The sequence below is a fragment of the Dendrobates tinctorius genome, unplaced genomic scaffold (genome assembly GCF_039654945.1).
Source record: "Dendrobates tinctorius isolate UK_male_01 unplaced genomic scaffold, ASM3965494v1 ptg000116l, whole genome shotgun sequence".
NCBI classification, from domain to species: Eukaryota; Metazoa; Chordata; class Amphibia; order Anura; family Dendrobatidae; genus Dendrobates; species Dendrobates tinctorius.
The window spans coordinates 33,588,168-33,614,423 of NW_027361784.1; the positions used below are offsets into that span (position 1 = coordinate 33,588,168).

The window sequence follows — 26,256 nt, forward strand, 5'->3', positions numbered from 1 at the left end:
AGCATTCCCAAATCATAAATAGATCTTTATTAACAAAAGTATTCATATGAGATGACGTGGATAAACCATAATCAGTGAAAAGGGCTCATATATATATTAGTACTATGAAGACATGTTGCCAAAAAGCATTAGAAAAAGTGGAAAAGACCACAGTATAAAGATACGACTATAAAGCGCTTCAGTGCAAAATCATATGGTTTAAATTCAAATATTGTGGTCAATATACACTCACTGGCCACTTTATTAGGTACACCTGTCCAACTGTGTGTTAAGACTTAATTTCTAATCAGCCAATCACATGGCGGCAACTCAGTGCATTTAGGCATGTAGACATGGTCAAGACAATCTCCTGCAGTTCAAACCGAGCATCAGTATGGGGAAGAAAGGTGATTTGAGTGCCTTTGAACGTGGCATGATTGTTGGTGCCAGAAGGGCTGGTCTGAGTATTTCAGAAACTGCTGATCTACTGGGATTTTCACGCACAACCATCTCTAGGGTTTACAGAGAATGGTCCGAAAAAGAAAAAAAATCCAGTGAGCGGCAGTTCTGTGGCCGGAAATGCCATGTTGATGCCAGAGGTCAGAGGAGAATGGGCAGACTGGTTCGAGCTGATAGAAAGGCAACAGTGACTCAAATTGCCACCCGTTACAACCAAGGTAGGCAGAAGAGCATCTCTGAACGCACAGTGCGTCGAACTTTGAGGCAGATGGGCTACAGCAGCAGAAGACCACACTGGGTACCACTCCTCTCAGCTAAGAACAGGAAACTGAGGCTACAATTTGCACAAGCTCATCGAAATTGGACAGTAGAAGATTGGAAAAACGTTGCCTGGTCTGATGAGTCTCGATTTCTGCTGCGACATTCGGATGGTAGGGTCAGAATTTGGCGTAAACAACATGAAAGCATGGATCCATCCTGCCTTGTATCAACGGTTCAGGCTGGTGGTGGTGGTGTCATGGTGTGGGGAATTTTTTCTGGGCACTCTTTGGGCCCCTTGGTACCAATTGAGCATCGTTGCAACGCCACAGCCTACCTGAGTATTGTTGCTGACCATGTCCATCCCTTTATGACCACAATGTACCCAACATCTGATGGCTACTTTCAGCAGGATAATGCGCCATGTCATAAAGCTCGAATCATCTCAGATTGGTTTCTTGAACATGACAATGAGTTCACTGTACTCAAATGGCCTCCTCAGTCACCAGATCTCAATCCAATAGAGCATCTTTGGGATGTGGTGGAACGGGAGATTCGCATCAGGGATGTGCAGCCGACAAATCTGCGCCAACTGTGTGATGCCATCATGTCAATATGGTCCAAAATCTCTGAGGAATGCTTCCAGCACCTTGTTGAATCTCTGTCACGAAGAATTGAGGCAGTTCTGAAGGCAAAAGGGGGTCCAACCCCTTACTAGCATGGTGTACCTAATAAAGTGGCCAGTGAGTGTATATTTGCCATAGGCCATGAAAAGGTTAAAAAACACATAATAAACTAGTATAGCCATAAAGTGCTTTAGTGCAAAAAGATATATTATAGGCCATGATGTAAAAGGAGAGATAACAATATAGGGTTATATATCTTAAAAAGTGCTTCAGTGCAGAGACTCCAGCTGTGCGCGCTCCTACCCCGACAGCGCCGTTTCGCAATAAGTGCTTCTTCAATGGGGGCTGGAACCACCGCACTGAAGCACTTTTTAAGGCATAACCCTATATATATTGACCACAATATTTGAATTTAAACCATATGATTTTGTTGGTACTTACCTTTTATTTCCCCGCTGTTATGCCCCTTCTTGTTCCGTTAGCTTGATTTATATCATTTTTATTACTTGCTTGTATTTCATTTTAATTATACCATATCAAAAAAGATTATTTTTGATCTTCTCAAATTTTGCAATTCATCGTTGTACCTCTTGTTTTCACCACTAGAGGTTGTGTATAAAGATTCCACGAAAGGACGCAGCTTGAATTAACCTTACCGGCTCATGTACAACCTAGGACCCTATAATGGACTCCAATTTCATATATAAGCACATGGAGGAGGTAAGGGCAATATTTGCCTGGGCCTTGGAACCATCATGTCCTCCCACACTTGCCAGCTTTCCATGAGCAGGAGTGGCGGAATTTTTCAAAAATTTCCCCAAATTGGGCAAATTGGAGTTGGAGTTTCTATGTCCTGAATTTGGTAAGTATGCCCCTCTTATAAGTGAAGTCAGAGGGTCCTGGTGCAAATTTTGATTTGGATATACGACAGCTCAACCTAGAACGTCAGCGTATATGGCGGCACGCTACATGCCCACCACTGCATGCAGCCTGACGTCGAGCCCTGATTAAATTAACGCAAGTGATAACATCAATTCATTTTCATCCTGAAGGGTTAATGAAATCTGTGGCATTAATATGTAAAAATAGACTTGTTTTTTTTTTCCCGTTTCTTTCCAATAAGCGTATGAAGAAGACGACACAATCCTTCCCCATCTGTTTCGGCAGCAGCCAGGAGGACATAAAAAAAACCTGTTTTTAAAAGGAGCGGATTTAACTGTAAAATCAAGAAGATTATCCACAGCGCATATATATAATACAGATAATGCAGCTTTTAGGAGCAATCCGTCCATACACAGAGCAGGATCCTGCCGCAGAAAGCGGCCCCCGAGCTATAAACCTCAGACAAAGGCCGCGCTTACACCGGCAGCGGAGCTGAGCGCAGCGTTCAGCACTTACCATGAGCTCACCTCCTCCTGTACAATGACTGACAACACCTCTATATACAGTAGATAACACTGGATCCACCATTCACAATAGGGGATGTCACAGCTCACCTCCTCCTCCTGTACAATGACTGACAACACCTCTATATACAGTAGATAACACTGGATCCACCATTCACAATAGGGGATGTCACAGCTCACCTCCTCCTCCTGTACAATGACTGATAACACCTCTATATACAGTAGATAACACAGGATCCACCATTCACAATAGGTGATGTCACAGCTCACCTCCTCCTCCTGTACAATGACTGAGAACACCTCTATATATAGTAGATAACACTGGATCCACCATTCACAATAGGGGATGTCACAGCTCACCTCCTCCTCCTGTACAATGACTGACAACACCTCTATATACAGTAGATAACACTGGATCCACCATTCACAATAGGGGATGTCACAGCTCACCTCCTCCTCCTGTACAATGACTGACAACACCTCTATATACAGTAGATAACACTGGATCCACCATTCACAATAGGGGATGTCACAGCTCACCTCCTCCTCCTGTACAATGACTGATAACACCTCTATATACAGTAGATAACACAGGATCCACCATTCACAATAGGTGATGTCACAGCTCACCTCCTCCTCCTGTACAGTGACTGATAACACCTCTATATACAGTAGATAACACAGGATCCACCATTCACAATAGGGGATGTCACAGCTCACCTCCTACCCCTCCTGTACAATGACTGATAACACCTCTATATACAGTAGATAACACTGGATCCACCATTCACAAGAGGGGATGTCACAGCTCACCTCCTACCCCTCCTGTACAATGACTGATAACACCTCTATATACAGTAGATAACACAGGATCCACCATTCACAATAGGTGATGTCACAGCTCACCTCCTCCTCCTGTACAGTGACTGATAACACCTCTATATACAGTAATAATAATAATAATAAATTTTATTTCTATAGCGCCGACATATTCCGCAGCACTTTACATTTCAGAGGGGACTTGTACAGACAATAGACATTACAGCATAACAATAACCACATAGATCATAACAGATACCAAGAGGAATGAGGGCCCTGCTCGCAAGCTTACAGTCTATGAGGAAAGAGGTAGACACGAAAGGTGGGTGGTAACAGTTGCCCTGATTGTATGGACCAGCCATAATGTTAAGTGTGTATCAGTACAGACACAGAGGGCTAATGGATGCATAAAGCATGTGGGAACATGATGCGGGGAACCTGGTTATGGTAAAACTTTTGGCTGTGCCACACAGGGATAGATGCCATCTCCTGAAGAAGAAGTGGTATACACTTCGAAACGCGTTGGGAAATAAACAGTTAATCTTTCTCATAACCTGGATTCGTGAATTTTTCAAGCAGCGCACCTAAGTCCATGAATTTATTCCATAAAAATCTGAACCTCAGTTCATCAGCAGAGCGGAGGGTGCGGGTAGGGTGGTAGACTGAGACAAGGGAGGAGATGTAGGGTGGTGCTGAGCCATAGAGGGCTTTGTGGGTGAGGGTAATAAGTTTGTACTGGATTCTGGAGTGGATGGGTAGCCAGCAGGGCTGTGGAGTCGGTAAGCCAAACCTGCAACTCCGACTCCTCAATTTCCCTTACACCGACTCCCACACATGTTGCTTATATATAAGTGAAAAATGTATTGTAGTACAATGTGAACATCAGACATTGAATCATTTCTATGATCCAATAATCAAGATATTTAGATAGAACATAATATCTATTTATTGGAATACAGCTTTAGAACACAAAAAACTGTAATAAACTGTAAATGTTATACACTATGTAATATCGATTACATATATACAGTACAGACCAAAAGTTTGGACACACCTTCTCATTCAAAGAGTTTTCTTTTATTTCATGACTATGAAAATTGTAGATTCACTCTGAAGGCATCAAAACAATGAATTAACACATGTGGAATTATATAATTAACAAAAAAGTGTGAAACAACTGAAAATATGTCTTATATTCTAGATTCTTCAAAGTAGCCACCTTTTGCTTTGATTACTGCTTTGCACACTCTTGGCATTCTCTTGATGAGCTTCAAGAGGTAGTCACCGGAAATGATCTTCCAACAGTCTTGAAGGCGTTCCCGAGATGCTTAGCACTTGTTGGCCCTTTTGCCTTCACTCTGCGGTCCAGCTCACCCCAAACCATCGCGATTGGGTTCAGGTCTGGTGACTGTGGAGGCCAGGTCATCTGGCGTAGCACCCCATCACTCTCCTTCTTGGTCAAATAGCCCTTACACAGCCTGGAGGTGTGTTTGGGGTCATTGTCCTGTTGAAAAAAAATGATGGTCCAACTAAACGCAAACCAGATGGAATAGCATGCCGCTGCAAGATGCTGTGGTAGCCATGCTGGTTCAGTATGCCTTCAATTTTGAATAAATCCCCAACAGTGTCACCAGCAAAGCACCCCCACACCATCACACCTCCTCCTCCATGCTTCACGGTGGGAACCAGGCATGTAGAGTCCATCCGTTCACCTTTTCTGCGTCGCACCAAGACACGGTGGTTGGAATCAAAGATCTCAAATTTGGACTCATCAGACCAAAGCACAGATGTCCACTGGTCTAATGTCCATTCCTTGTGTTCTTTAGCCCAAACAAGTCTCTTCTGCTTGTTGCCTGTCCTTAGCAATGGTTTCCTAGCAGCTATTTTACCATGAAGGCCTGCTGCACAAAGTCTCCTCTTAACAGTTGTTGTAGAGATGTGTCTGCTGCTAGAACTCTGTGTGGCATTCACCTGGTCTCTTGTTGTGAGTTCATTTTCCCCTTTACCACTGAGGCCCGATGAACTCCCTCTTCTAGTAAAGAAAGATAGTGAGCCTGATTATCTAGCATCTGGGTCTAATGATGATGATTGGCTGAGTGGAGTTTCTGACTGGATATAAGGCTGTCCACGCCTTTCTGCTCTGCGGGTGATTTTTCTGTGGGATCCTTGGATACCAGTCTGAATTCCTGCTCTCCAAAAGCTAAGTTTTCTGCTCTTCCGTTTGCATTTGTACGTTGTCTTTGTTTTGCTGGATTTCTGTCATTCCCTGCTGGGGTGAGCTGAATTCCTTTAGCTCTGTCTTCAGAAAATACCTGAGTGCTGATATAGTTTTTGAAGCCTAGCTGCTTCAGGGCCTTTTTCCATATCAGCCTGTTGGCTTATGTCTTTTTAGGGTTTTTTGCAGATTGCAGACAGCAGCTGTCCTATCCTGTCCTATTTTTAGTTAGCTTGGGCCCCATTGTTTGCTCAGCCTATCTTTCTATCTCTGTGTGTGTTTTTTCATCTTGCTTCACCGTCATTATATGTTGGGGGCTGCCTTTTACTTTGGGGTCTGCTCTGGGGCAGTTTAGATTTCCTTTTCTGTCTTTAGGCTATTTAGTTTCTCCAGCTGTGATCGAGGGGTCTAGGGCACCGTAGGAACCCCCCACGGCTACTTCTAGTTGTGTTGTTAGGTTCAGGGGTCTGCAATCTGATAGTTGCCAACTTCTCCGGTTTTCTGGACTTAGCTGCTATTTTTGTGTCTGCCTCCTACGGTGACTCAATCATAACAGTCTCTATTCTGAGCTGCTGTTAACCTGCGATTTCTGAGGCTGGTGACTCGGATGAACTTATCCTCCGCAGCAGAGGTGACTCTTGGTCCTCATGTTTCTTTGTAGCACTTGATGGTTTTTGCTACTGCACTTGGGGACACTTTCAAAGTTTTCCCAATTTTTCGGACTGACTGACCTTCATTTCTTAAAGTAATGATGGCCACTCGTTTTTCTTTACTTAGCCGCTTTTTTCTTGCCATAATACAAATTCTAACAGTCAATTCAGTAGGACTATCAGCTGTGTATCCACCAGACTTCTGCACAACACAACTGATGGTCCCAACCCCATTTATAAGGCAAGAAATCCCACTTATTAAACCTGACAGGGCACACCTGTGAAGTGAAAACCATTTCCGGTGACTACCTCTTGAAGCTCATCAAGAGAATGCCAAGAGTGTGCAAAGCAGTAATCAAAGCAAAAGGTGGCTACTTTGAAGAACCTAGAATATAAGACATATCTTCAGTAGTTTCACACTTTTTTGTTAATTATAGAATTCCACATGTGTTAATTCATAGTTTTGATGCCTTAAGAGTGAATCTACAATTTTCATAGTAATGAAAATACAGAAAATTCTTTGAATGAGGTGTGTCCAAACTTTCGGTCTGTACTGTGTGTGTGTATATATATATTGTAGGGATTCGACTCACTTAGGTGCAGCGGGAGACAAACATGAGGCACGTTCCTTTAAAATTTCACCAGGTTTATTACTCCATAAACCATAGACAGCATAACACCGAAATGTAACCTTCACTTCAGGCAAAGGAACAGAAATGTCCGTGGCTTCAGACTCGGACTGAGAGTCTCAGCACATGCTGGGAGCTGTAGTCCTCCCCATATACACTCTCTGTAGTGTCCCACCTGGACACATGGAAGTCTGTCCACACTCAGACAGACTCCCTCCACACTGTCTCTCACATGTGCCAAACACCTCAATTACATAGCCCTGTAACCACACCCACAGGTGATCACATGGCTATGACATCACTAAATGTTGTATAGACACACACAGGCTTCCCTGACACAGTAACAGAATGATCAGCAGTACCTCTGCTGATCAATACACCCTGGAGCCTGCATCCCAAGGCCACCCACCTTGAGACCCATAATGGTCATTTAGGACCCTGCTCCTGTTACCACACTGAATGTGCCTGTACACCCGTCCTGGGACACCCACACAGCGCCCCCTAGCTGACATAGTGGTAACTACACCACAATATATATATCTATATATATATATATATATATATAGTGTGTATGTGTGCGGATATATATATATATATATATATATATATATATATAAAATATAACACTATGACTTATCTCAGCTAAGACAAAGCCTAGATCCTCAGGCTACATTTACTCCATGGGCGTAGCCAGGATCAAACCTGGGGGGGGCAGAACCTCATACTGCACACCTCAGCTGCTGCAGAACCTCATACTGCACACCCCTACACTTGAAAATAAAGCCTGCACCTTAAGAAGATGTGGTGGTGATGAATGCAGTCTATTTATTCCAACTATCAATTGATGTTGATGTGTTACTGAAGATGAGCAATGCCTGTCCTGGGCGTCCTTTTGGGCAGCTATGAGGTGTACCTGACTGGTGCTAAAAAAAAGTTGTGTTAGTCTGTGTGCTACCCGGTTTTCATTCTTTTTGGTACAGCTACGATATGGATAGACAGATATGGATAAATGGATATATACAGTCATATGTAAAAGTTTGGGCACCCCTATTAATGTTAACCTTTTTTCTTTATAACAATTTTGTTTTTTGCAACAGGTATTTCAGTTTCATATATCTAATAACTGATGGACTCAGTTATATTTCTGGATTCAAATGAGGTTTATTGTACTAACAGAAAATGTGCAATCTGCATTTAAACAAAATTTGACCGGTGCAAAAGTATGGGCACCCTTATCATTTTCTTGATTTGAACACTCCTAACTACTTTTTACTGACTTCCTGAAGCACTAAATTGGTTTTGTAACCTCATTGAGCTTTGAACTTCATAGCCAGGTGTATCAAATCATGAGAAAAGGTATTTAAAGTGGCCACTTGCAAGTAGTTCTCCTATTTGATTCTCCTATGAGGAGTGGCATCATGGGCTCCTCAAAACAACTCTCAAATGATCTGAAAACAAAGATTATTCAACATAGCTTTTCAGGGGAAGGATACAAAAAGTTGTCTCAGAGATTTAACCTGTCAATTTCCACTGTGAGGAACATAGTAAGGAAATGGAAGCACACAGGTACAGTTCTTGTTAAGCCCAGAAGTGGCAGGCCAAGAAAAATATCAGAAAGGCAGAGAAGAAGAATGGTGAGAACAGTCAAGGACAATCCACAGACCACCTCCAAAGACCTGCAGCATCATCTTGCTGCAGATGGTGTCACTGTGCATCGGTCAACAATACAGCGCACTTTGCACAAGGAGAAGCTGTATGGGAGAGTGATGCGAAAGAAGCCGTTTCTGCAAGCACGCCACAAACAGAGTCGCCTGAGGTATGCAAAAGCACATTTGGACAAGCTAGTTACATTTTGGAAGAAGATCCTGTGGACTGATGAAACAAAGATTGAGTTGTTTGGTCATACAAAAAGGCGTTATGCATGCGCTGTATTGTTGACCAATGCACAGTGACACCATCTGCAGCAAGATGATGCTGCAGGTCTTTGGAGGTGGTCTGTGGATTGTCCTTGACTGTTCTCACCATTCTTCTCCTCTGCCTTTCTGATATTTTTCTTGGCCTGCCACTTCTGGGCTTAACAAGAACTGTACCTGTGTTCTTCCATTTCCTTACTATGTTCCTCACAGTGGAAACTGACAGTTTAAATCTCTGAGACAACTTTTTGTATCCTTCCCCTGAAAAGCTATGTTGAATAATCTTTGTTTTCAGATCATTCGAGAGTTGTTTTGAGGAGCCCATGATGCCACTCTTCATAGGAGAATCAAATAGGAGAACTACTTGCAAGTGGCCACTTTAAATACCTTTTCTCATGATTTGATACACCTGGCTATGAAGTTCAAAGCTCAATGAGGTTACAAAACCAATTTAGTGCTTCAGGAAGTCAGTAAAAAGTAGTTAGGAGTGTTCAAATCAAGAAAATGATAAGGGTGCCCATACTTTTGCACCGGTCAAATTTTGTTTAAATGCAGATTGCACATTTTCTGTTAGTACAATAAACCTCATTTGAATCCAGAAATATAACTGAGTCCATCAGTTATTAGATATATGAAACTGAAATACCTGTTGCAAAAAACAAAATTGTTATAAAGAAAAAAGGTTAACGTTAATAGGGGTGCCCAAACTTTTACATATGACTGTACAGTAGATAGAGCATTTTTCTAATCTGCTTTTGCTATGGAAAACATTATCTATGAGCTCAAAAACCTTTCAGGTGATGCCGTTTTTTAAAAAGCTGATCTGCTTTTGCAGCTGAAAAACATATCCTCAAAAAACGCAGGAAAAACGCTGTGTGTGAATGTAGCCTTAGATCAGGAATAGAACAGCCATTTATAGGACATTTCATAACTTTCCCAAATTCCTATGAAAAAATATTCAGCACATCCTGCATTGAATTACTGTACCCAATTTATTATATATTTTAGGAGTCGGTCCATTTTATACCGATTCCAACTCCGACTCCGACTCCACCAAAATGAGCACCGACTCCAACTCCACAGCCCTGGTAGCCAGTGTAATGACGGGCACAAGGTAGAGGCATCGGTGTAACCATTGGTGAGGAATATGATCCTTGCTGCAGCATTCAAGACAGATTGGAGGGGGGAGAGTTTGGTAAGAGGGAGACCGATTAGAAGAGAGTTACAATAGTCCAGACGAGAATGAATAAGAGAAACAGTAAGAGTTTTTGCAGAGTCAAAAGTAAGAAAAGGTCGAAATCTAGAAATGTTTTTGAGGTGCAGATGACAAGAGCGAGCCAGTGATCGAATGTGGGTGGCAAAGGAAAGCTCGGAGTCAAGTGTGACCCCAAGACAGCGGGCATGTTGCTGGGGAGTAATAGTGGAACCACAGACGGAAATGGCAATGTTGGGCATAGGTAGATTAGGAGAGGGAGGAAACACCAGGAGTTCAGTCTTTGACAGGTTCAGTTTCAGATATAGTGAGGACATGATGTTAGACACAGCGATTAGACAATCGCCAGTGTTTTCTAGAAAGGCTCGTGTGATGTCAGGAGAAGAAGCGTATAATTGGGTGTCATCAGCAAAGAGATGGTACTGGAAACCAAATCTACTGATTGTTTGACCAATAGGGGCAGTGCACAAGGAGAAGAGGAGGGGGCCTAGAACCGATCCTTGAGGAACCCCAACAGTAAGGGGAAGGTGAGAGGAGGAGGAACCGGCAAAAGATACAGTAAAGGAGCGGTCGGATAGGAGGAGAACCAGGAGAGAACGGTGTCCTTGAGGCCAATGGAGCGGAGCATAGTGAGGAGGAGCTGATGATCCACAGTGTGGAATGCTGCAGAGAGATCCAAGAGAATTAGCATGGAGTAATGACCATTAGATTTAGCTGTTAGCAGATCATTAGAGACTTTAGTGAGGGCAGTTTCAGTGGAGTGTAAAGAGCGGAAACCGTATTGGAGAGGGTCGAGAAGAGAGTTATCAAAGAGATAGCGGATAAGACGGGAGTGGACCAGGCGTTCCAGGAGTTTAGAGATGAAGGGAAGATTAGAGACAGGTCTATAGTTAGCGGATATCACAGGATCCACCATTCACAATAGGTGATGTCACAGCTCAACTCCTCCTCCTGTACAATGACTGATAACACCTCTATAAACAGTAGATAACACAGGATCCACCATTCACAATAGGTGATGTCACAGCTCACCTTCTCCTCCTGTACAATGACTGATAACTAGTGATGAGCGAGTATACTCGTTGCTCGGGTTTTTCTGAGCATGCTCGGGTGGTCTCCGAGTATTTTGGCGTGCTCGGAGATTTAGTTTTCGTCGCCTTAACTACATGATTTGTGACTTATAGACAGCTTGAATACATAGGTGGAATACCTGTTTGTTAGGGAATTCCCACATGTATTCAGCCTGTCTACAAGTCGCATATCATACAGCTGAACTGACGAAAACAATCTCCGAGCACGCCAAAATACTCGGATATCACCCGAGCAACGATGCTACTCGCCCATCAATACTGATAACACCTCTATTTATATACAGTAGATAACACTGGATCCATCAATCACAATAGATATCACAGCTCGCTTCCTCCCCCTTCCTTCCCAATGATCTTTTTCCAGAGGATGGCATACTTAGAAGATTTGTCTAAAAGAGTGAATGAGCCGCAGAGCCCGTATACTGCTGACTCTCTCTGTGCGGCTGCCTGTACAGAACAGATGAGGAAGTTACAGGAAGTATGAGTTCCACATTCCCATTCCGTTACGATATAACAAATCATTGAAAAGTTTTGTAGCCACTGAAATCCAGCGTAACTTACTTACCAACACTTAAATTCCCAAAATCGAGACCCCCACAAATATGCAATTCTGTCTGCAACATTGGTCGTGTTGTTATGGAACGCAAAGAAGAGACGTATCTTATATGTTTACTCTTACCTGACATTTTCATAGCGATGGATGTAAATCTTGTGAAACTGATGCTGCAGATGCTCATCCTCTACATTGGTCATGTCATTGATCATTTCAAGTACAACAAATCGAGGTAATACAGAGAGGACGAGCCGTTCCTGCAAAAACACGAGAAGATAGCTAAGATCAGGATCAGAGACAATCAGGAACAGAGACGATCAGCATCAGAGACAATCAGGATGAGAGGTGATAAGGATCAGAGACAATCTGGATGAGAGATGATAAGGATCAGAGACAATCAGGATGAGAGATGATAAGGATCAGAAACAATCAGGATGAGAGATGATAAGGATCAGAGACAATCGGGATGAGAGATGATAAGGATCAGAAACAATCAGGATGAGAGATGATAAGGATCAGAGACAATCAGGATAAGAGATGATAATGATCAGAGACAATCAGCATCAGATACAATCAGGATGAGATATGATAAGTATCATAGATGATCAGGATCAGAGACAATCAGGATCAGAGTCAATCAGGATGTGACATGATAAGGATCATAGATGATCAGGAACAATCAGGATGTGACATGATAAGGATCATAGATGATCAGGATCAGGGACAATCAGGATGTGACATGATAAGGATCACAGATGATCAGGCTCAGTGACAATCAGGATGTGACATGATAAGGATCATAGATGATCAGGATCAGAAACAATCAGGATCAGAGACAATCAGGATCATAGATGATCAGGATCAGAGACAATCAGGATCAGAGACAATCAGGATGAGAGATAAGGATCATAGACAATCATTATGACAGATAAGGATCATAGACAATCAGGATCAGACCTAATCAATACGCTACCTATCCACATTCATATCATCCTATATTCTACTATCATATCTGCTCATTGTTTCTTTGAAACAGTTATTAATATCAGGAAAAGGGAAAACACAAAACTCGACACAGGGTTATAAAACACTAAAACAAGAAAAAAATTGCAGTATTTTGTGGTTGAGCGGCTCACTCGGCTGGACAGAGGTATAAACGGAACACTGTCTCTTTAAGAACGTGCTTAGTTTATTGAAGGCAGCATAAACTAAGCTGGGAAAAATAAATATGGCCCTCTGGGCCAGAACAGCAAAACAAAAAGAAAACACAGTCCTTTTCCTAGCGGGATTCAGCCCATTGACCGGTACAGTGTCCACCTTACTGGTCCTTAACATACCCCACGGGAACAAACACTATCCCAGAGTCACCAAGCTCCTATCAGTACATGGTGGTGCCAGCTCTGCAGGTGGAGATAAAGGTGGACATCCTCCCACCCGCTCTATGAATGTCCGACCCTCAAAACACTTACTGTGCTAGAAGAAAAACTCTGGGTTTTATATCACTGAAGCCATTAAGCGTAGTGAAACACAATGTATAAAAGTAATATTTTTTTCTTAATTTAAGAAAGATCATGGATCCCACAAAACCCCCTTATTATCATCATACTCATTATTCTGTGGGTCTATGGCTTAATATTGAGAAAATCCAAAATGTTTCGAATCCTAAAATGACTAAAATTCAACCAAACAATTCACAGGACTACAAATTTATAAGGGCTTTCTGTGCAGCTGCCTGACCTGCATTTTGATTACGGTATGTAAATCCTTATTCCCCCTTTTCCTTGGTTATTATTTCTAGAAATTTACATTTTTCCATCCCACTAATGATATAGCAGCGCAATAAATGAAAATCATTGCAAACAAATATCACAGGACGACAAATTGATAACGTTCTGTGTGTCTGCCTTACTGTGTCAACCCATATTTCACCTTAATCATGGCTTATCTTTTCCAACTCATTCATTATATCATAGGGCATTCGCTAAGAACCAGACGAGAAATTTCACAGGACTACAAAATTCATAAGGGCTTTCTGTGCAGCTGCCTGACTGGCTGCTTGAGTTTGAGAATCCTTCTTTTCCTTGGTTATTAATTATTTCTAGAAGTGTAAATTTCCTTCCCACTAATTATATATCAGAACAATAACTGAGGTTAATGGTGAACAAATATTACAGCATTACAAATTTATAAGGGCTTTCTGTGCAGCTGCCTGACCGGCTACTTGATTATGTAAATCCCTCTTCCATCTTTTCCTTGGTTAACTTTTCCAACCAAATTAGATAAATTCCTTCTCTCAATACAGCAATTCTTTAAAACGATAACTTTTTTTTTTAATTCCATAATGATAAATATCCACATGGATAAAAGCCAAAGTTGAAAATCCATACGCGTTTCAGACTAATTAAAAGTTCAAAATGCGTAGATTTTTCAACTCTGGATTTTATCAGTCTATGTGGATATTTAATCATTCTGAAATAAAGAAGCTACCATTATAAAGAAGTGCTAGATCGTGTGATGGAATTTATCGAACTTGATTGATGTCCTACCGGCCTGTAGGTTCTTTACACTATGTTTAATGAGGATGAATGGCTGAGAACTTTAAATTATTGCCGGGTAAACACTTTTTCTCATCTTTGTTGTAACTTTTCCAACCCCATTGAGTATATAACAGCGCCATCATTGAGAGTCATAACCAACAAATTACACAGTACCAAAATGAATACGGACTTTCTGTGCAGCTGCCTGATCGCCTCTGTCTGAATATGTAAATCTTTATTCCACCATTTCTTTGATTTTTATTTCAAGAAGTTTAACTTTTTCCATAAAACTGATTACATAATGGTACAAAAACTGAAAATCATTGCGAACAAATATCACAGCACTACAAATTTCTTACGGCTTTCTGTGCAGCTTCCTGACCTTGAATACAGTATGTGAATCTTTATTGCACTTTTTCCTTGTTTATCATTTCTAGAAGTGTAACTTTTCCATCCTACTGATTATACAACAGTACAATAACTGAGAATATTTGTGAACAAATGCCTGCAATGATCCCCGCTGCCGCCTCACCACTACTGGAGCTGCTGCAACCATCCTACTGTCTCCTTCCCCACCATCCTGTAGCATGTAAGCCCGATAGGGCAGGGTCCTCTCTCCCCTCTATATCAGTCTGTGTTTGTTAGGCCTCTTTCACACATCCGTTTTGCGCCGTCAGGTGAGATCCGTCTTTTTTTTTGTAAAACTGGATCCGGCGAAATGCAATGGCGGAACCGGTTTTTCCCCACTGACTTGTATTAGCGCCGGATGGCATTGCGATTCGTCCGTTTTTTGCCAGATCCGGCTATTTGTCTCATTCCGGCGTCTGGAAAAAATGGCTACTGTAACGTTTTTTGTCTCCGGCGAAAAAGCCGAAAGCGCCGGATCCGACGCCTCCGGCTTTTTGCCACAATGAAAGTCTATGGGCGCCGGAATGCGCCGGATCCAGAAAAAGACGGATCCAGCCACCGGATCCGTTTTTTTAAGTCTGCGCATGTTCAGATCCAATTGGCCAGCCCACAGGAAACAGATATAACCTGCTAGACAGATCCGGCAGAAAAACGGATGCGTTTCTACAGTTCTCCAAAATTTACGCCGGATCCGTTTTTTCTAAAAATAGCTGGATCCTGCCTGACGGCAAAAAAGTGATGTGTGAAAGTAGCCTTAGTTTGTTTACTGTAAGTGATATCTGTAATTTGTATGTAACCCCTTCTCATGTACAGCACCATGGAATCAATGGTGCTATAGAAATAAATAATAATAATAACAAATATATATATAAAAAAAATCTCCAAATTTATAAAGGCTTTCTGTGCAGCTGGTTGACCAGCTGGATCTTTCCTTCCACCTTTTCCTTGGGTTAACTTTTTCCAACCCATCGCTTCTATAACAGTACAATCATTGAGGATCACTGACAACCAAATTTCACGGGACTACAAAATTACACTGGCTTTCTGTGCAGCTGCCTGACTGCCTGCTGGAATATGTGAATCCTCATTCCACTTTTTTCCTTGGTTATTATTTCTAGAAGTGTAATTTCCATCCCAGTGATTATATTCCACGGTGAATGTGAGCACGCCGACTCCACGGACTGCTTGTGAAGCAATTTTAAAACCTTTCAAGCTGAATCGAAATGGGCCATTTTGGTATAATAGGCAATTCCGACAACAACCAGCAAATGCAATATTTAAATCTTTTTTTGACGTATTATTTAGTGTTCACCGCAATCATTGAGAACACTTGATGCCCGGTGAAAGCCCAGGAGGGGCATTACTAAAAAAACCAGACTATTAGATGTTTTGTACTCTACTTTTAGATCTTCGCTTCAGTTCTGTTAGTAAATTTTAATAATGAAGATGCAGATATTCGGCGGTTCATCCACCTTTACCTTCGCTCATATTTGATTAAAGGACTCTTATTTCTCATTATATCAATTCAATACTGCGGAAAACCTTGACAGGCTACAATTCACATCGAAAACTCTGAGTGGCCACATATGGCAGAAACAACTCCCGACAGAGTATCACAAAATCATGTGTACTTATCGTATTTCGTTTTTTTGTAAAACTAGTCGTGTATCGCCACATATCTTGGGATGTCGAGTCCAGAGTAAAGGTAGAGAAGAGCATAGCTGTGTCTCCAAAAGTCAGTTTAGATTAGAGGTTGTCCACTTCTTTAACATTGATGACCTATCCTAAATATAAGTCATCGATGTCTGATCGGTGGGGATACGACATCCCACAACCCGCAGTCCCGCCGATCAGCTGTTCTAGGTGCCGGCAGTGGGTGTAACTGCTCAGTTACAAAGCTGCTCCGTCTACTGATAGTGGCCGCGGGCCGTTACTGCACATCTGCGCCCTATTGATTAGAACTAGGACTCAACTAGCATCAAATCCCATTCGCTTTCACGCAGTCGCTGAAATAAAATGATAAAATTTTACCTGTCTGTAGTCTCTAGTAGGAGATGCTTAAGAATTTAAAGGGTTTGTCAAAATTTGGGAAAATATGGCTGCTTTCTTCCAAAAACAGCACCACACGGGTTCAGAGGCAGTGCATGGTATTGCAGCTAAGCAGTATGGCACTGTTATCCAAAGGAAGCAATATCTCTCTAGCATTTGACAAAGTCTTTAAAAGGAACGTGTTAATACATTTTTAGATATGGAAGTAGTGTTATGGCGGTATTGGGAGCTTCTTCCAAGCGTACCGATACGCCTCTAGTGAACTTCCATTGTGTAGCACTAGCAATATCATTGTGGAATAAAGACAGGTGTAACGGCCCAACAACCACTCACTGAAAGCCTCTCCAATAAGGTTTTTGGGCATTGCTTTCAACTCTCTTACTTGTCAAAGAATAAAAAAGATGGTGCCTACATTAAAGGACAGTGCCAAACTTGCTGGCAGGTTGCGTCTGCCATTGCAATTCAGACCTATACAAATCAACGAAGTTTAGCTCTAATACCGTAGACAGGAGGGGCACTTTTATTAGAAAAAAACAGCTGTATTAATAATTCTGGATAATTCCAGACATGTGACGTAAGTGTATGTCACACTTCGTGTTAGGAGTCGGATTCCTGCGTTTACTCAGCAGGGATCCAGATCCTCACATTCTGCACTCTCCTCCTATTTTGCCATTGCAGATGAGATTGCCTTGCAGCAAATCTCTCCTGAGGCTGTCCTTCTGTCCTCTTACTGGGCATGCTCATGGAACGATCTCCCATTGGAGATCGGGAGTCATGTGCTCAGGTCCCGCTCCAGTTCTCATTGGTCCATCTCAGAGATCTGGAAGCGTGCAGAAGGTCCCGGCTGCTATAAAAGGCACGCATGGCTGTTCCGCCATGCGCTAGTATAGACTTACTTGCTGCTGTGTGAATGAGGACGGATGCATGATTCTGGTGACTGACTCATTTGAAACCCCTTCCCTCTGATATTACGCATGTGAATAGGGACTCAGTTAGAATCAGCGCCAGCGCTCCTCTGCTTCAACGCGCACAGCTGCTAGTGTCCGACATTGCGCTTGCGCCTTGCCTTTGTCGTTTAGAGGCAGTGTCCACGCCGTGCTGCAGTAGCAGCTTCCATTGCGTTTGCAGTTGCAACTCCGCGCACACGGTAGGTCTAGACGGACGTAGTGCCGACGCCTTGGGCTACTCCTGTGACCGTATACCGTGTGTGCGTTTTTTACTGAGTTCTGTGACTACAACAGGCTCAGTTATTTGTGTTTGTAGTTTTGGCATCTCCATGAGTTTAACAGAGATTGCTCTGAGTACCTGGGTGGAGTTTAACCCCGTGTGCAATTCCGCCATATTGCTCCTGCCACCACCTAGCAGCGGTTATTTCACCTACTGCACGGTGGACCCCGAGCGGCGAACGCACTTTATTATTATTTTTATTTAGTGCGTTCCGCCGTTCCTAACACTTCGGGTGTTGATATATGGAGCAGGCTCAGCTCAGGATCTGAGCCCACTTCATACAGGGCAGTGTCATCTGTGTTATACAGCCAACAATGGCCTGTAATAGAAGTGACTAGAGCTAGATCACATCGCTAGTTTATAACCACTTAGATGCTGTAATGCTGCTGAAGTGCAGTATAACGCAACCTCCACCAGGGGGTGCTAGTGAGGGAAGAGAGGTTGCACACACACAGCGTAGAAACACTGAGCAGCAGCACAGGTGTCACAGGTAACAAAAGACTGGTCAGACAAGCCGAGTCAGAAACTGTCAGAAGCAGAAGTACCAAAGGTCACAGCAATGTACGTAGTCAGAGACAAGCCAGAAGTCAGAGCCTAACGGGATCGTGGTATCCAAAACGTAAGACGTAAGATGTAGTCGGGGTACAAGCCAGTGAGTCAAAGCCAGTCGGGGAACGTGGTATCAGGGACGGAGAACAAGAGGTGGGGTTCAGAGATCAGGCCGAGTCATACACTGTAGGGAAACCACAGACGCACACTAAGTCTGGGAAAGGGAACGGGTCACACACAAATATGGGAAGTCAGAGGTAGAAGGATCACTAGGGTATACGGGTCAGCTGCTCTAGCCTGGAAGCTCAAACTATAGCTGAAGCTGGCCAGCAGGCTGCAGAGGACTGAAATAGCGCAGCCAGCTCTAAAACGAGGCAGAGGGGATTAACCTCTGCATGACCAATCCAGAGAGAAGATAGCAGAATACAAACCCCAGACTGGATCATGACAGAATCCACTGTTGAAGCAGTTTTTTCCTGGTTGGCATCTTATTCGGTGCCCATCCCCACTGCCAGTGTCAATGGGTTATCATTGCTGTCCGGTGAAGCCGAGCCGCAAGAGTTCATTAATTTCACTACATACTGTTCAAAGGTTCAGATCCCCTAGACCAGTGTTTTCACACCTCCTAAAATGTACAGTTGTAGTTGTATACTATCTACTCATACTTCTGGAACAAGGTCATTTGGAATGATGAGACTTGTGAGATACCAAGAAATGTGGTGGTGGTAGTATTTACCAGCATTTTCAATTTCCTCGTATAGAGCAAATTATGACCCGGCTGCGGCAAAAATATGTCCTCAACTAGTTTGCGCCCCAATTAATGTATTTTTTTTTTATTTGCCAGTACCACGGAACAACCTAAAGCACTGGAATAACTCCTGGTCGTAAAGCTTTTATGTTCCGCTTTTCTACAGGCGCTCAGCCATTCAATTAAAGGCATCGGAATGATCATCTTTATGGTTCCTGTGGGGGGAAACGCATGACCCTTGATTTTCCAGCAGTAAATTACTAAAGTGAGTCGCATCCCATTTATCCTTTGCCATGGGAATAACGTCAGCAGCCGGTAAGGCGATGGCAAGATAATAGGCTCCAGCGATGGCCATAAAAATCCCCGATTTCATTGCAGCTTCACATTCCAGCAGGCGGCCATTATGTTGCCATATTGCGACATTCCCCTTAATGCGTGATTCATTACCTTGCATTAAATGTCCAATAATAGTCGCTGAGGACGCTAGTCTGAGATAAAACAAAAATGTGAAGAAGTTTTTCAACAATTTTATTTTTTAGAAGTCAAGTTCTTAAAAACGTAAGCAGTTTGCCTAGAATAAAAAAAGCAAAAATACCAGGAGGCAAAAAGTCAGGTGAACATTTTGGTTTTCGGCAAGTGGAAGAATTTTTTTTTTTATTTTTGTTTGTTCCCCTTTGTTCTGGAGGTTATTGGGCCCCATTCATTATTGCATTTGAGACTTTTTTTTGTCTATTTTTCATTTTCACCTAATTCTTCTTTTAATTTGCACCTTCTTAAAGTTTTTTTTTTTTTAACCGTTCATTGTAAGCAGGGTTTAGGGATAAAAAAAATAGCACCATTTTTGAGAAAATGTACTCCATTCTCTTCCCCCCTTTTCTTCGAATGATTTTATGTATATCTGAAATTTTCAATTTAATCTTGCTACATTTTTTTGCAGAATTTGTGATTTTTTTGTTTTTTTGGAGTAAAAAAAAAAGGTTAAAGGCAAAAGTAAAGAATATTTTTTGATTTTGCATAAAATTCATGAGCCGCGAGCGCCATTTTGAAGAATTTATTAGAAAAATGAACCGGCACTGCAAAAATTATATTTAAGAGTCTTGTGCCATACACCAACATGAGTCTAAAGTGTAAAAGAAGGGGGGAAATAGGTGTAAATACGGCACTAGAGACCCATAAAAAGAGTAAGAAAAGACTTGTGATATACCAAGAAATGGAATAAGCTTTATAGCTATAAACAAAAGAACGCTGGAAAATCTTAAAAACAGATAAAATTAAAAGCATACTTTTTGTAGACTATCACAAAAGTCTCCAAAGCAAAAGCAAAGAGACAAATTTCCCTCCTTCGCGTACACTTTGAAGAATTTGAGACGTCAATGAATAATCCAAGACGATAAAAACAATGTATTTAAAAGATACGGCGAATAAAAAATTGGGTCCATAACGTTTTTATCCAGAGATCAGGATAGATATACCGTATGGCTGTGTTTTGTACAGGATCGGACGTATAATACTGACCACTTTGCAGCGAAATTCTCTTCTGTTGATCACCTTACATAGGTTAAAGGGAACCTGCCACCTGGTTTTTCCAATATTAACTATGGCCGCCACCTTTACAGAAGCTTAGCAACCTGCATGTAAGCCCCCAACCCTTCTCATATCCCCCAAAATATCTTTTTTTAATCTTCCAATATGGAACGATCCAGTCTGATATTAATTGTTAGTCTTGCTTGGTGAATCCCCTCGCAATCACCGTCCTCCTGCCCTGCTTCATGTGGATGATGCGTTTTATGTCATCCACACAGCGCCCCCAATCTCGCTCCAGCGCAGTTGCACTTTACTCTGCCCCACAGTTTGTAAAGAGACAAAGACCTGACCCCACTTCCTGTAGACATTGCTGCACCCCACTACCTGTAGATACAAAGCCCCACCCCCACTTTCCATAAAGTCATAGATGTGCCCCAACTTTCTGTAGACAAGTAGATCCACCCCACATCCTGTAGCGTGTCAAAGATCTTCCCACTTCCTGTAGAGGCATAGAACTGCCCCAGTTTTCTGTAAAGACATAACTCCACCCCACTTCCTGTAGGGACATAGCTCCAACCCACTTCCTGTAGGGACATAGCTCCACCCAACTTCCTTTGTGGACACAGCTTTGCCCCACTTCCTGTAGTGACATAGCTCCACTCCACTTCCTGTAGCGACACAGCTCCACCACACTTCCTGTAGGGACAACGTTCTGCCCCACTTCCTGTAGGGACATAGCTCCAACCCTCTTCTTATAGAGACATAGCTCCAACCCACTTCCTGTAGGGACATAGCTCCAACCCACTTCTTGTAGTGACATTGCTCCAACCCACTTCTTGTAGTGACATAGCTCCAACCCACTTCCTGTAGGGACATAGCTCCAACCCACTTCTTGTGGTGACATAGCTCCACCACACTTCCTGTAGGGTCATAGTTCTGCAACACTCCCTGTAGGGACATAGCTCCAACCCACTTCCTGTAGCGACACAGTTCCAACCCACTTCTTGTGGTGACATAGCTCCACCACACTTCCTGTAGGGACATAGTTCTGCCCCACTTCCTGTAGGGACATAGCTCCAATCCACTTCTTGTAGTGACATAGCTCCAACCCACTTCCTGTAGGGACATAGCTCCAACCCACTTCTTGTGGTGACATAGCTCCACCCCACTTCCTGTAGGGTCATAGTTCTGCCCCACTTCCTGTAGCGACACAGCTCCACCACACTTCCTGTAGGGACAACGTTCTGCCCCACTTCCTGTATGGACATAGCTCCAACCCACTTCTTATAGAGACATAGCTCCAACCCACTTCCTGTAGGGACATAGCTCCAACCCACTTCTTGTAGTGACATAGCTCCAACCCACTTCTTGTAGTGACATAGCTCCAACCCACTTCCTGTAGGGACATAGCTCCAACCCACTTCTTGTGGTGACATAGCTCCACCACACTTCCTGTAGGGTCATAGTTCTGCAACACTCCCTGTAGGGACATAGCTCCAACCCACTTCCTGTAGCGACACAGTTCCAACCCACTTCTTGTGGTGACATAGCTCCACCACACTTCCTGTAGGGACATAGTTCTGCCCCACTTCCTGTAGGGACATAGCTCCAACCCACTTCTTGTAGTGACATAGCTCCAACCCACTTCCTGTAGGGACATAGCTCCAACCCACTTCTTGTGGTGACATAGCTCCACCCCACTTCCTGTAGGGTCATAGTTCTGCCCCACTTCCTGTAGGGACATAGCTCCAACCCACTTCCTGTAGGGACATAGCTCCGCTCCACTTTCTGTAAGGACATAGTTCCACCCCACTACCTGTAAGGACATAGCTCCGCACCACTTCTAACTATCTTTGACCTAAGATGCTTCATTAAATGGGGTAGGCTAGCTCATTACTACTGTAATCATCTCATGATACCATTCCATTGTCCTTCTCTTTTGACCTCTCTCTGAAATGCCCCTATATGATTGTGATTTATATCCTGATGCATCTGTGTACTGTCATTCTAAAAGCCCTTGGACATGTTATCAACTAATTCTATATCTATGTATATATTGTATATATGTAAATATCTAATGTACATTTTTTCTCACTGTATATATTTCTATTTCTTCTAGCGACTATGTGATCAAGGCTATTAACTTGCCGAAATGTCATTTTGCCTGTCGCTTCAGAAATCACTATTAATAAATCCTCACTTGAAGCATAATTTCCAACTCGTATGTGTGCAGTGATTTTTTTGAACTATTGTTTATGGGACCACTGGCTCTTCTCACTAGCACCATCATTCTAATCTTTAAGTTGAGCGCTAGCCATTGTATCCTTTGAGTCCACTTTTTGTAAGGACATAGCATAGCTCCAACCCACTTCTTGTAATGATATAGTTCCACCCCACTTCCTGTAGGGACATAGCTCTGCCCCACTTCCTGTAGGGACATAACTCCACTTCCTGTAGGGACATAGCTCTACCCCACTTCCTGTAGTGACATAGCTCCGCTCCACTTCCTGTAGGGACATAGCTCCACCCCACTTCCTATAGGGACATAGCTCCATCTCACTTCCAATAGAGACATAGCTTTGCCCCACTTCCTATAGGGACACAGCCCCGCACACTTCTTATAGGGACTTAGCTTCAACCCATTTCTTATAGGGACATAGCTCCGTCCACTTCCAGTAGTGACACAGCTCCGTCCCACTTCCTGTAGGGACATAGCTCCAACCCACTTCTTGTGGTGACATAGCTCCACCCCACTTCCTGTAGGGACATAGCTCTGCCCCACTTCCTGTAGGGACATAACTCCACTTCCTGTAGGGACATAGCTCTACCCCACTTCCTGTAGTGACATAGCTCCGCTCCACTTCCTGTAGGGACATAGCTCCACCCCACTTCCTATAGGGACATAGCTCCATCTCACTTCCAATAGAGACATAGCTTTGCCCCACTTCCTATAGGGACACAGCCCCGCACACTTCTTATAGGGACTTAGCTTTAACCCATTTCTTATAGGGACATAGCTCCGTCCACTTCCAGTAGTGACACAGCTCCGTCCCACTTCCTGTAGGGACATAGCTCCACCCCACTTTCTATAGGGACATAGCTCCACCCCACTTCCTATAGGGACATAGCTCTGTCTCACTTACAATAGGGACATAGCTTTGTCCCACTTCCTATAGGGACATAGCGCTGCACACTTCTTACAGGGACATAGCTCCAACTCACTTGATGTAGTGACACAGCTCCTTCCCACTTCTTGTAGGGATGTAGCTCTGTCTCTCTTCCAGTAGGGACATAGCCCCACACACTTCCTATAGGGACATAGCTCTGCCCCACTTCTTATAGGCACATAGCTCCAACCCACTCATGTAGTGACATAGCTCCTTCCCATTTCTTGTAGGGACACAGCTCCGTCCATTTCCTGTAGTGACAGCTCCATCCCACTTCCTGTAGGGATATAGCTCCGCCCCACTTCCTGTAGGGACATAGCTGCGCCCCACTTCCAGTAGTGACATGGCTCTGCCCTACTTCCTGTAGAGATACAAGTCCCACCCTTCTATAAATCCATCTCGGCGTCTTTGCTGCTAGATACGGATTACACTTTGCAACAGGCGGTGGACAGTGAGTTACCCAGAAGCGAGACACCAGGTGGTCAGCACTATGAGTCATTTTTCAGGGATAAGACAACATAATTATCAAATAAAGTCACATTCAGATTGTATTTTTATCACAACAACTATCAAAGGAGATCAAGTTGTGAGAAAGTTCAGGGACCATTAAGGTTTATAAATGAGCGGAACATTCCAAAATCAGTGGAATAGTGGAATATCTGGTATTTTTGCTGTCGGGACGTTACTGTCTGTGAATGCAGTGAAGGTCACCTCGACCACCGCGCGTCTCCATGAAACATGGACTAAGTGACATGACAGATGCTCTGGAGATTGGCACCTGCACCCAGTATGCCCAGTGCGCTACAAGTCATCTCCAGAGATCTCACCCACGGCTGAGCGCAGAACTCCTGGGAAAATGTGATTAAAACGGACACTCTCCTCTCATCCAGTTAAAATTTTGGCTGCATTCCTGCGTGCGTTCTATAAATGCCATCACCATGGCAATCCCAGGAGACCGGTCGCCATAGAAACACCTGTAATCTGGCTGGGGGCTTACAGGGGCACACAACAATCTCTCGTTGGCACGGAGGGTTAACCCTAAGCAAAAAAAAAAAGAAATGACGGAATAAGACCACAGACTTGGCAGAAGTGTCGTTTCTATGGGTACGACTCCCCCCCCCGCCAAATCTGTGACATAGCGTTAATTACAGGAAGCAAGCACTGACCATAAAGCCCAGAAGACAAAAAATGTACGGCACACAAAAGTCCTGCCCCCCGCGCAGTTATCATGTCAATAGAGCGGAATAACGGAGTAATAAAAAGTTTTCAAACTTTCTAAAAGACTTTGGCCCTAATTCAGCATTTGCCTTTTATTTTTAAGTCATTTTTTTTCTTGCCTAGTGGTATTCAGTGTCATTTTTTTTTGCACAAAATTTTACAAAAAGGGACAAATAGTACATGAATTTTGCGCAAAAAAAAAAAGTATCTTTGTCTTTAAACTTTTTGGTGACTTTTTAGTACAAAAAAAAAGGCCCAGGTTTTGCAAAATGGCACAAAATTTGCTCTAAAATTCCTGGGGTACATGAAACTCAATCTGAGAGGAGGGATGGGACTAGAGATCTATGCGATGGACTCCGGGAAAATGGCTGCCGGGGACGGCGCATGCGCAGATGGAGATCTCGGCACCAAGATCTCAGGAGATGAGATCTCAGCGCAGAGGTCTCATATACAAAGATCTTGGTGCTGAGATCTCCATCTGTGCATGCACCGCCCTGACAGCCATTTTCCTGGAGTCCACCGAAGGAAACCATTGAACTGAGGAGGATTTGGGCTTTCACAAAATGTCAGTAGAGCCCCCGCAGCAACACTGGACACACGGAGCACCAGACACCCGCAGTGGCGCGCCACACATCCGAACACCCCCTCATCCCTGCCTGACGCCTGCAGCAAAGCTCCATTCTTTCCTCCTCCAGCCGCGACCCTGGCACCCTGCTCCATCGTGGCCGGTAAGGTAAGGTATATCAGCATTATAAGACGCACCCCCATTTTCCCCTCAAATTTTTGGGAAAAAAGTGCATCTTATAATCTGAAATATACGGTATATTCTTGTACACAGGGGCAGTATTATAGTAGTTATATTCTTGTACACAGGGGCAGTATTATAGTAGTTATATTCTTGTACATAGGGGGCAGTATTATAGTAGTTATATTCTTGTACATAGGGGCAGTATTATAGTAGTTATATTCTTGTATATATGGGCAGTATTATAGTAGTTATATTCTTGTACACAGGGGC

General features: G+C 43.2%; 1 protein-coding gene across 3 annotated transcripts in view; it reads right to left on the reverse strand.

Moving 5' to 3' along the window:
* Positions 1-26,256, reverse strand: part of ADCY8 (adenylate cyclase 8) — a 451,884-nt gene that overhangs the window by 284,242 nt on the left and 141,386 nt on the right. For all 3 annotated transcript variants that reach the window (XM_073590345.1, XM_073590346.1, XM_073590344.1), the window contains exon 3: positions 11,938-12,068. In XM_073590345.1, the coding sequence (XP_073446446.1) occupies positions 11,938-12,068 (131 nt within the window). The remainder of the gene's footprint in view (positions 1-11,937; positions 12,069-26,256) is intronic.